General features: G+C 37.8%; 1 protein-coding gene across 1 annotated transcript in view; it reads left to right on the forward strand.

The window, feature by feature from the left end:
* The window catches only part of dpyda (dihydropyrimidine dehydrogenase a), a 177,723-nt gene that overhangs the window by 51,753 nt on the left and 112,846 nt on the right, over positions 1-13,124 (forward strand). Inside the window, exons 5-9 of the mRNA XM_077245078.1 lie at positions 1,366-1,527; positions 5,450-5,646; positions 6,166-6,247; positions 6,972-7,059; positions 12,419-12,526. Of these exons, the coding sequence (XP_077101193.1) occupies positions 1,366-1,527; positions 5,450-5,646; positions 6,166-6,247; positions 6,972-7,059; positions 12,419-12,526 (637 nt within the window). The remainder of the gene's footprint in view (positions 1-1,365; positions 1,528-5,449; positions 5,647-6,165; positions 6,248-6,971; positions 7,060-12,418; positions 12,527-13,124) is intronic.

Raw genomic sequence — 13,124 nt, forward strand, 5'->3', positions numbered from 1 at the left:
TCTGGACAGCAGTCAGGTCGGCAGTCTTACCCATGATTGCGGTTTTGAGTAATGAAACAGGCTGGGAGTTTTTAAAAGCCTCAGGAATCTTTTGCAGGTGTTTAGAGTTAATTAGTTGATTCAGATGATTAGGTCAATAGCTCGTTTAGAGAACCTTTTCATGATATGCTAATTTTTTGAGATAGGAATTTTGGGTTTTCATGAGCTGTATGCCAAAATCATCAGTATTAAAACAATAAAAGACCTGAAATATTTCAGTTGGTGTGCAATGAATCTAAAATATATGAAAGTTTAATTTTTATCATTACATTATGGAAAATAATGAACTTTATCACAATATGCTAATTTTTTGAGAAGGACCCGTACAGTATATACACAGACATACATATAATATATATAACTATATTATTAGTTATACACATATTATGTAAACATACTTTTTTGTTAAATGTGATTCATCATGATTAATCGATTTAACAGCACATATATGTATATATGTATATTATAACAACAGCTACAGGTTTTATTTTGCTATGCAAAAATAGAATGCATAAAAAAACAGGAAACAAAACCATACATTGACTACAACATAAGTTATTAATATTTTTCTGAATTATAATATTGGAATAAAGGGTTAAGATGTATTTTAATAAAAGATGTAATAATAAAAGCCCGGACATCATTTCGTTCACTACTGTATATATAATATATACTGTCCAAAGTTTATGGTAAGTAAAAACTTTTTAAAAGAATAATAAAAAAAAAAGATTTCTATCAAAAAATATGCTGTTCTTTTGAACTTTCTATTCAACAAAGAATACTGGAAATAAAATGTATCATGGTTTCCACAAAGATATCAAGCAGCGCAACTTTATTCAGCATTGATAATAATAAGAAATGCTCATAATAAAAAATCAGCACCAAATCTGCAATCTTTCAAAAATAAAATAAAAGTAAATAATCTTACCAACCCCAAATCGTTTAAATGGTAGTGTATGTGACTGATTTGAAGTTCTCTATAGACAATTATTCTCTGCGGCACATAAAATAAAATACTTTACTGTGGCTTTGTTTTAGCACCTTGCTAAGCTAATGAATTGGTTTTCTGAGATAAACTTTAGTATTGAGTGAAATAAACATTTATATTTTTGTCTATATTATTTGTTGCATGTGCAAATATGTATGTACTGTATATACAAATACAAATAGAACTTGGCCAAATAAGGTAACTTAAAAGGCAACATAATTTTGCTACCTCCATTTTAAAATGGTGTGATAGCACTTTTAGGAATCACATACACACAGCTATCTAGATGCATAGCTCACCAGGTTTTCTAAAAAACATTTTTATGTTGATGTTCACAGAATTATTATGGGGCGGCACGGACCATTTTGTCAGACAACCCGCTAGGCTTGACATGTGGGATGGTGTGTCCCACCTCAGACTTGTGTGTTGGGGGGTGCAACTTGTATGCGTCTGAGGAAGGACCCATCAACATTGGGGGACTGCAGCAGTTTGCCATTGAGGTAGGACTTTTTCCCTTTATTTATTTATTTATTGGACATGCACAATACAGAGTAATTGAATAATTACATGTTGCATGTTAAATTCAAACCTGCAACGTCCACTTGAGCATCATATCTCAACGACAGCTTTGAAAAAGGTATAGGTTCGTAGGGAGAAAAATATTTCCTTTTCATTCTCTTATTTCCATATTAGGTTTCATTCAAACTGAATTTGTATTTTCATTTTTTAGTGGCTCACCTGAGTGAGAAGCCATGTATGCCGTAGGCCAGAAGGATTAGATTGCATATGAAGGGAAATTTGCAAAAAAACGAGCAACTCTCAAGTGCTTAAGGGTTCGTATATCTAAAAATTGCTGCATAAGAACTATTCCCTTGTGGTTTAGTGGAGTTAACCTGTTAGAAAAATGTTTATTCTTGTTTCTTTGGATCCCATATGCTGTCATGAACAGCCTGTGTGGCGTGCCAGTGTTAATGAAGTCTCAGCTCTAGTCGGCAGCAGTATGAACTCATGATGTGTGACACTCTCCTCTGCCACAGACACAATTCGTCTCAGTGGCACGGCCTTCTGCCACGACAAACGTCAGGTTCACCATTGGTGAGCTGGCACCAGGGAAAAGGGGAATAACTTGTCTCACGTCAGTCAAGATGAGCTTAAACCAAAGAAAGCTGCAGATATTTCATGTCTAACTAAAACACACGATGATGATTCGCTCTTTACACAAAGGAGTGAGGAATGCGAGGTGCCAGCAAACTAGCTTGCGGTAAACAAATCCGTGAGGACATTTCTATGAAATCATGCTGGGCAGGGTTCATGTAAGCATCATTGTAAATACATATAATTTGTTTGATCACATACATGTTATTTGTTCCTCTGCACAATGAAACTTCAGGTGTGTTAATCATTAATTAATTTATATGTTTGTGTTTGGCTTCGCAGGCAGAACACAGCACTGCAGTAACAGATAATTAAATAGAAATTAAAGTGTGTGGGTTTGATTTGCTCGATTTGACCAACAATTGTGTGTGCGGCAAAGTTGGAGTTTCCTGTACCTGGTAAAGGGCGACCGTCAATACAGCGTTCCAGCCTTGCTAAAAATATACACACTATAGATACGGACACAAAACACCTATTAAAATGCACAATATGTTGAATAAACTTTTGGATATTGTGTAAGCCAGCATTGGAAATGTAATTGTGAATGCTCATTTGCCCTATTTTTATATTTAGATTACCTTTTCCATCATCTACCGCTGACTTTAATTACATCAAACACTGCCTAAATTAAGCATTAAAAAATATACATTTTAGTTTTTAGTGTTTTATTTGTAACTTGTTCAGACAAAATGTAGTCACACTTTAATATCTTTTTACTGGTTATTGACCATAACATTATAACCATCATCGGCTTACCGTTTGAATATTATTTTTAATTTGAATATAGACCAGACATTTCTAAAACAGCATTTTTTCTCCCAGTTGTGTAAACGTGTTCAAAATGATCCAAACCCATTTAGTGGAAATAGTGGTTGAAGGTTGCTTCATTATTTAGATACAAAAGCTGCATAAATGTTCCTGCTTTTATATACCCTTTGTGCCTCTTTAAAGCTCCAGGGTTTCTTCGGAATGTATATAAGCAAGTGCACACTACAAATGCAATTTAAAAACATGCCCGCTGACATGAATAAGTTTGCTGGCTGTATTTCAGTTTTGCCGGAGGGTTTGTTTTTCTTTACCTTAAGCAATTTGTTTGCAATTCTAACAGGTTTCATGCGGGCATGTTTCTTAACTGACTGCTCAGAAGGGGGAAACGGAAAGCCTGACAGTTCATTTCCACCCACCTTTGTAACCCGATCCCACCTGTTCCACACAATCACCACAGGCTAAAAAAAAGAGGAAGCGCTTTGGCATGTTAAGTTTCATTACTTCATGAAGGATAAGAAGAGCAATTACAAAAGCAGCCTCTCTTGTGCCACCCACCTCTGCTGTGACTTATTAGACGTCTCTGTCTAGGTGGCGGATCCTCTCTCCTTAAATGTGAGAGGTCAGTCTGGTTATCGAGCCGATAATTAGATAACCCAAGAAAAAAGGGCTATCACAGCCCACCGTCATTCACTGGCTGCTCCTGCAGTCGGCCTGCAATCACAGATAACTTGGTGTCTCTTTTCAATTACAAGGGAAACGCAGTGTTGGTGTCCAAAGGTGGTGAAGCACATTAGCATCTTTAGAAGACTTTGACTAACTCCCACTTACATACCAACAGTGCCAATTTGAGTGTCTATTTGCCTCCAGGTTTGATTAAGAAGTGATTTATAGGTAATTTATACAGATCTGGTATTATTTTAATGACATTGATATTGAGTATCTTTCGTATCAGGTCAAATCTGCTGAGCTAATTTTAGGAATGCACAATACAGTATATGTCGGTACCAGATTTGTTTTTAGCGATATTAGACATTTTTGTTTAATTTATTGATATTTATTGTTGGATATTTAATTGTGAATGCTCTTTTCTCCTATTACATTTAGACTACCATTGCACTCATTAAGTTAGTTAAATAACTGTTAAATGTAGTCTTTAGCAAATCCTAAACCGTACCCCAGGTACCTTTTACCTCCACGAGTTCTGCTCTGCTGCCACGTGACTGTTCAGATGTCGTCTGAAGTATCATTCAAATGAAGCCATACTGATCTGTCAAGAGACGAGATTGTGCTTTGAATTGCCGCATTGTTTGCTTCATTGAAACCGCAATAATATAAGTCTCTAAACTGCTCTCAGGGATTATTAAAAATGCATTGTCATGTAGCAATTTGGGCTTCACAGTCCATGAAACTCATGAATAACTATATTAATATCACCTATAGTGTTGCCTGTTCAGGCATAATATTGTATTAACAATACAGGCTTTTACATATGGATCTGGCTAATCTTATTAGGAAGACAAAGCATCTGCCCTTGCATTTTACTACTTGTAATGGATATACCGCCACAGGCTCCTCATTAATGCCTGTTTGGATAACTTACTGTGTTTTTTATGTATCTGCTAACTATCTTTATGTTGATGTCTTCATGTCTGTTGATGCGTTAAGGACGTTTTTTGAATGAATGAGTATCTGTAATTCCCTTTTCTTTGTCTTCTCATTTGGTTTCTGTTCTGAGGGGCTGAATGAGTTCTTTGTGTTGCTTTTGTCTTAGCGACTCTGAGTGGGCTCTCTGCTCTGGATTTTAATAGTGAAGTGATGAATCAAATTGCTGCAGGGTTTATTTATTCATGTGTGTTTTTTCCCCCCTCCTCAGGCAAATTAAGAGCATGTCGGACGGTTTTTGTGTTGGACCAGGCAAGCCTGTGGTGTTTCAAAGACAGTTTCTCAATAGAGACAATATTTTTTCCTCTCAATGTGAAAGGGGTGTTTGTTCCAGCAAAGCTGGTCACCAGTATGCTGTCTGAGGTCCTGGTGATCTGATTTTCCCACCAGCCTTTGTAACTAGATTAATCAGCAAGACTTGTTCAGTACGATTCACCAGGAAGACCATGCATGAACAGTTTCATCAGAGTAATAGATTGAATGTCAGAATAATAGTTCAGTAATATAGATGGATGGATGGATGGATGGATGGATGGATAGATGCCTTGCCCTTTTCACCAGAAAGTTGACCAGCTTCATCAATTGGGCTTTTTGTTTTCCAATTGTTCCACCAACTGCATTTGCACCACATCTGAACTAACCAGAATGAACCAGCCTGAATGATCATAGAAATTCATTCTGGTTTAAACTGGTTGTTTTCAGCAAGTTTGTCATCTTGAATTTGTTGCAAGTTTTCTGAAGGTTGTGACAGTCAATCAGAATCATAAAGTTTGCTCCAATTTCCCAATGAAGGTAAAATTACGATCATACATTGCTTTTCTTCTGGTGTGTTTGCAGGTGTTCAAAGAAATGGGTGTTCCTCAGATACGGAATCACAATCTCCTGCCTCCAGATCAGATTCCTGAGAGCTATCGCTCTAAAATAGCTCTGATTGGCTGCGGCCCTGCCAGCATCAGCTGCGCCTCTTTCCTGGCCCGCATGGGGTACGGCGACATCACCGTGTTCGAGAAGCAGCGGTTCATTGGAGGACTGAGGTCTGTAATTACTCTGACCCGTGGTTCATACTCAAAATTCTCATCCTGTATCTAAGATGGTCCACTAAAGGGCATTGTTGATCCAGCCAGCCACAATCAATATGGGGCACATTGTTGAAGGTCAGAATAATTAATGAATGGTCTCTGTAATTGGGAATATTCATCTCTCAAATGCCGCGTTGGGTTGAGGTTATCAATTACGTGCTGTTGTATCTCCAGGACTGTTTAGTTTAACCAGCATGTCGATTGCAAACAGGGGGCCTTGAATATCCAATGCAACTCAAATCCCAGCAGTCTCAGGGAGTAGAAACAAGGCTCTGGGGTTTGTGTTGGCATTTAGACCAGCACAATTGAAAACTAAATAACCTATAGCATAAGAAAGAATTCCAGATATGGAACGATCCTTAGCATGGGGTGGAATTTTTCCCTTTTCTTCCCCCGACTTTTCATCTCTCTAGGGACTCCTTCTTATCTCCTTTCCTTTTCTTCTTGTTTCATTTTTCCTCTCTTGATTTTCAGCTCCACCGAGATCCCGCAATTCCGCTTACCATACGATGTGGTTCAGTTCGAGGTGGATTTGATGAGAGACCTGGGAGTGAAGGTAATGAAAACCATCACACCTCCCTATCCTACTCCTCCTCCGTGCCACTGTGCACTCCCACCTTCCCCTTTTGAAGCCGGGAAGGGCGAGAGGTCTTAGGGAGGATCAGCGGTCCAAATGTCAGCCGCATTAATAAAGAACAATTAAAAGTTGTATTAAGGGTGGCAGACAGTGGCAGCCGAGCACCTCAGGGCTACGCGCGCTTGTCTGTTTGTTTCCTGAATGCTTCAGCTTCAGGAAAGGGCAATCAATAGTCGTCATCCGGCACACCTGCTCAGGATTCATTTTAAACAGGAAATGCTTTTTTCCGCAGTTCGTGAAGATCTAGGATGATGGGGAGGGGGATGAGATGACAGATTTGCATGTTCCCTCAGTACCTATAAACAGACTCTTTGCTTTACATTTCTTCTACTTCCATTGATGTCCTTTACTTTCCTTACTTTCTTTCAGATTGGCTTTTTCCTATGCATTTTTCCGTGGGCATAATAATTCAGAGACAACCTCCTGAGACCTCTAAAAGACATGATTGTACAGGCCTTCAAATGAGCTTCTCTCATTATTTTTTTCTTGTTTATTTTTTTGCTTTTTTCTTTCAGCTGACTGAGACTTTTCCAACCGTCTTTTCCACTGCTACAAGATGAATTCAGAGATGTCCTCCTGATGAGCTTTTATGGAGCATTTCTGTGGTCTTCTATTGATATGGCTTGTCTGAACTCAATTTCAGATTGTCTGTGACCGAGGACTTAGCCAAGATGGAATGACGCTGCTCTCTCTGAAGGAGGAGGGATACAAAGCTGTGTTCATTGGAATCGGTCAGTTTATATGCATCTTCACACATCGTTTTATTGTCTGTTATTTGGACAGACAAGCATGTACACTGAAAAGATGGAGAAAGTCTCTTTTTCTTAAAATCACTGGGAGCTCCCTGGCTTCCTGTCCGTGTTAATGACTGTAGATGATCCACTTGACAATTTCTCCCCCTCTACCAGTAACCCCATTCACATCTCATTTTCCGCCCCACTCCTTGAGCTGCCACTGTTTCTTGCCGTGCTTACCTAACAGTGCATGGTTGGGCTGCCCACTGCTTCTCAATGCAGGACACCCTGGTTTCTCATCAGATCCCTCTGCCCTGTTCTCTTCCAGCTGAGCCTTTCACTGCCATTACATGCTGACCCTCAATGCTCCCCAGCTTATTATAGTAACAGCTGAGTCCCAGGATTGAATCCTGCTCAAACAACAGCAGGAAAACTCTTCTCTCCTCTTCTCTCCTCTTCTCTTCTCTTCTCTTCTCTTCTCTTCTCTTCTCTTCTCTTCTCTTCTCTTCTCTCCTCTCCTCTCCTCTCCTCTCCTCTCCTCTCCTCTCCTCTCCTCTCCTCTCCTCTCCTCTCCTCTCCTCTCCTCTCCTCTTCTCTTCTCTTCTCTATTTGCTTCTTTCCTTTTTTGCTTTCTTTTTATTTGTTTGTTGTTCTTTCCTTATTCTTCCTCCTTCCAATACCTTGCTCTGTCTTCTTTTTCATTCATTTGTTCATTTATTAATTTGTTCTTACTACGTTTCTCCCATTGCTTCCCTTTTAATGGTTCCTTCCTTCCTTCCTTCCTTCCTTCCTTCCTTCCTTCCTTCCTTCCTTCCTTCCTTCCTTCCTTCCTTCTCTTTCCTTTTCCTTCTTTCTTTTGTTATTCATCATTATTTTCCTTTCCTTTATTATTTTCCTTTTTTCTTTTATTTGTGTTGTCTTTATTTTTCTTTCTCCCTTGCTTACTTTCCTTTTATCTTCCTTCCTTCCTTCCTTCCTTCCTTCCTTCCTTCCTTCCTTCCTTCCTTCCTTCCTTTCCTTTGCTTTACTCTCTTCCCTTTGCTTTATTTCCTTCCCTCCCTTTCCTTCTCCTCCTTCTTTATTTTGTTTACCAGTTTCTTCATTGATCATGATTTTGCTTTCCTTTATTTTTTCCTTCCTTCTTTTTATTTATTTTATTTGTTTTGTCTTTATTTTTCCTTCCTTCCTTCCTTCCTTCCTTCCTTCCTTCCTTCCTTCCTTCCTTCCTTCCTTCCTTCCTTCCTTCCTTCCTTCCTTCCTTCCTTCCTTCCTTCCTTCCTTCCTTCCTTCCTTCCTTCCTTTAATTTGTTCATTTCTTTGTTTCTTCTTTGCTTCCTTCCTTTTCTTCCCTATTATGTGTTTGTTTGTTTCTTCCTTTCCTTTCTTCATTCTGGTTATTACTCTCTATGTTCTCTCACACAGTGTTTACTGACTGTTATCAGTATCAGCGGATTATATAAGATGTGACTTTTTGCCATTAGAATCAAATAATGATTATCATATTGGCACTGGCAGTGAGGATCTTTGCTTTTTATTTTCAAACTGCGTGGAGTGCAGTCTCATCATTATTATGTTTTCCTTCCTTTTTTCCAAAGCCAAGGAACAAAATAATGTATTCTTGAAGATCATATCTTCTGGCTATATACATGTTATAATCCCTTGTTGCTCGCTAAAATTAATCAAAGAGACTTCTTTACATTGTAAAGCATTCTAATTATGGTTAACCTAAAAAAAAACGTATATCTGCTGAACTAAAATAATCTTATTACTTGAATAATGTAACTTTATATAGAAAGAAATTAAACCATGATTACATGGCCCCTACATTGATCTTAGAAATTCAAACATTGCCTAAAGCTGTCTTATTGTACTGACACATTAAGAAAAAGATTTAGTATAATTCATTGTTTCGAAACGCTGAGTCTCTTAATACTGGCATCCTAATTATGAGTCTTTTACGTGGAGCATTTTTGGATTTTTCTATAAAGGCATGTAAAGAAATTTTGACTGTGGGAGAAAATGAAAGCATGAGTGTTTGCAATTAATTTCTGTAATTTCACACGAGTCCTTTACGGTCTTTTTAAATGTCATCCACTCACATGATTGACATGCTAATTTCTCCCTGGCAATATGCAAAAATATGCAAAGTGGAAGCCAGGTTGAGGAAGTCAGATAAGAGCATTGTTTCTAGGCTATAGGCTCAGGAGTCAGTGGCTCAGGTTCAATGGCTTTAAAGAGTGAATTAACACCTTAACTGCCATGAAGTGATGAGGTCTGCGATCTCTGTCTCTCATTTTCTAGATTTCCCTTTTGATTTCATTGTCACTTTTATGACAACAAGAATGAAATATCAATAGTACATAACACAAACCATTAGTGATGTAATGCACCGATAATGCCCTAAAAGCTGTGGAATATTAGTACCAACTACAAAATATTAGCCAAAGTTGGTATATATCAATGTTATTAAAAGGCATAGTGATCAATAAATGGAAGGGCATGATTAAAAGATGTAGACTCAGCACTGAGAAGAGATTCTTGAAGTTTTTAAAAGCTCTGCAATCAATAGTTGCTATGAGTTGGCGGCAGTGATCGTTGGACGCTAGTCAATATGAGGTTATAATATTACACTGTACAAATAACCCATCATTTGTGCATGCTTCTAAAATACCACCCAAGATGTCATGACACTTTTTAAATATGTTATACGTTGAATATGTGCTGTTACAATAATGGAAATATATTGTTCTATTGGAATGTTTAGTTGTTGCTGGCAGCATTAATTAACTTCTGTATAGAGGGAATGTATCATCTGCAAGGAATTTATTTATGTAACATCTTTATATAATTACAAAATTTTAGCATAATTACATAATTAATACCTCAGATTGTGTACCGTTATCATAATAAGTGATTTGAATTTATGATTTTTGGCAGGTGAATGATTAAACGGATGAAATAATCCCGACTTACATTGAAGTAGGTACCTGAGCCATATCTGTAGACCAGGATACCTCATAGATACCTAAGAATTGTGGCGGCATACATTTATTTCTTCATCAAATCTAGTTTATCTCTTGTGATGCAGCAGGTGACAAATTGAGACGCATTACTTTCAAAGAGCGCTGTCACAAACCCTGGCGCTTTTGTTAAAACCCACTTTGTCACGCCATAACCTGAAGTTTCCCGTTCTTCCTGAACTTCCTCTTGTATTTTTGGTGATGATCAGGAGATTGAGGTGGCAGGTGTTTAGTGATTATGCTTCGTGAACAGTCTTGGGGAATGTTACTTTTAAAAATGTAACATTGCACATTATTTATAACAAATTAACACTGAACATAAACAGTATTGATTATCAGAGAAATATACAGATATTGGTTGAGGTCAACTACGCCACTGGTCATTTTTATGTTTTGATCATTTTTGGCTCACCAAATTAGGAAATCATTTTTAAACCCTGCAAACACATAAAAGCACATTTTTATAATTATTGACTGACTAATGAGACTCAAATACCTGATCAGAGATATGAGGCACATATCTGCATTTTCGGAAGTCTATGTGCAATTTAATTTTTTTTTAATGTTTTATGTTGTTCATTAGTCGGGACACCCTAACAGCTTTAGGATGTGGAAATGCCAGAATATCATCAGGATATCATTACAGCCATTTAGCGGCTTTCAACATCCCCTAATGAGAATCACTGGTGATTTGCACCAAATGTGTGATACAACACCTTCTGTATTGGAAGGTGTATATGTATGTATGTGCTGTGTGTGCGTGTGTGTGTGTGCGATCCAGGTATTCCCTACATTGTGGGGACGAAATGTTCCCATAAGGATGGTAAAACATGAAAAATGTTGATGTGGTGGGGACAAAACTTTGATACCCATGAGGAAAACAGATTATAAATCATACTAAATTATTTTTTTCTTTTGAAAAAGGCAGACTGTTTTTGTTAGTGTTAGAATGTCAAGTTTGTACAGTATAAAAATTATGTTTGTTGATACAGTATGTACTTTTGCTGCAATATATCATCACAGTGTGGTACTATGCTTAGAAACCTGAATTCAGCAGGTTAAAGCCACATAAAGCTTTTCATATAAACCTGTTGTTAAACTAAATCCAGCTGAAATATAGAAGACAGTCATAAGACGGCTCTGTCAAACAGGATCAGCAGTGTGAACAGCTCGGAGGAAGACATGTTGGTTATTGGCGAGCCACACGCTGGCTTGTTTGGTGAAGGTTAACTTAAAAAATGTGATAATTGCCGTGTTATTGACGTCTTTTGGAGATGTGTCTGATGAGAGGTGGGCGTCTAATTATTGTATGATTTAATGACCAGTTTCATTAATAATGAGTTAAAATTTTAAATCATGCTGTGTGCTTTCACCTCGTTGCCCTTGCCTTTTTAAGCCAGACCGAGCGGATGAATCCGAGAACGGTGGGTGGAGAGGTGCTGTCGGGTACCTGGTACCCGTTTTCTGTATTTTGTATGTTCTATTTTCTCACATGATTATTGCTAAGGGTGTAAAAAGAATCCATGCATTTACTAAAGGCTTGTTTAAATTGAGCAAAGAAGGCGTTGATGCATGTTGTAATGTATTTCCTCGCAACCACATTGAGTGTATTGGTTCTGACAGCAACACCCCATTCTTCCATCTCTCAATCACTTAGTACCTCATTACCACGGTCTTCTGCTTTCTGTCTCAGTCACAGTGGATCTCGTAAACTTCTCACGTTACGGTTCTCGCAAATGCTCTGATCTCTGCCAAAGAGTTTTATCTTATTAAGACGCCATCATGCCTTGGAAAGCGGTTCAGCATTTGCTGCTTTTAAACCGCAACAAAACACATCTCGTTTGCGTATCTCGATTTAGATATTACACACAGAAGATTGAGAGATCTTTACAACTCACTTTGTCTGGGCTTATTTTATTTTTTTTCAGAACGGATGATAATTGTGGGTTTTGAGGCATCGGGGGCCTTATGCTGATGTCTAAACATCGCTCCCACTGAAATCACTGAAAGATTACATTATGTGTGATTATGTGTAATGAATGTTAATGACACCAGACAGTGGCAAACATTCGGACGGGCATCTGATGCACAATAGACATTAGAGGCAGGACGAAGTCAACATAGGGAGGAAATAGAAACTGGAATGTGTATCTTCGGATGTGACATTTCATCTACATCATTAACTTAGATACCTATTATTGAGATTCGTTTGTTATACATGTCTGTCTGTCTATCTATCTATTGTTCGATCTATCCGTCTGTCTGTATGTTGACTTTAAGACTGTAAAGTGGATATTGAACTAAAGCTCATACTGAATGTGTCTGATTTGATGCAGGTCTACCTCAAGCTAACAGACACAAGCTCTTTGACGGCCTCTCTGCAGAACATGGCTTTTACACGTCCAAGGACTTTCTCCCCCTCGTTGCGAAAGCCAGTAAACCAGGTGAACACACTGAGAAATCCGTCTGTCACACCTGATGATTCAAAGTTTCCTGAAGCAACACATATAAGGACCATCTGAGTCCAAGTTATTTGAATTATATTTATAAGCTTCTTTGCTATCTAAAAAGTATCAAGAGGACTATTGGTTTTTCTTGTTGAAGTACCATGACTAGTAATCATTCAGTACCATTATGCACCATATTATAATCATAAACTTATTATAATTTGAGCGGCAATTATTGTTGTGGATATTGCTGTAATGTTTTACCCTTGCTGAGATTTTCTGCAGAAGATCCTATTTGTGCTTGTGTTGGCTTCAACCATGTTATACTTTTTGCCATATTTTGAAGAATGGGTGGAGAACAAAAATGGTCTGTACAGAAAAGAAGATGAGAAGTTTTTGTTCCTGCTCCCTAGATTAATGGGGTTTAGACTCATAATATTGGCATCAGAATCAAATGAAAATGGAAATTTTGGGGAAAGAACCTGATTGAATGAATAAAACCTCAGTAATGAATAAATCTTAATCCAATGTGCCATTGTACCTCTTACTGTAACTCGCTGCATTAAGGCAGTTGGCTAAGGATTTAATGAATTAG

This window comes from Siphateles boraxobius, unplaced genomic scaffold (genome assembly GCF_051911475.1).
Source record: "Siphateles boraxobius isolate OS27281-9 unplaced genomic scaffold, OSU_SipBor_1 26, whole genome shotgun sequence".
Taxonomy (NCBI): domain Eukaryota; kingdom Metazoa; phylum Chordata; class Actinopteri; order Cypriniformes; family Leuciscidae; genus Siphateles; species Siphateles boraxobius.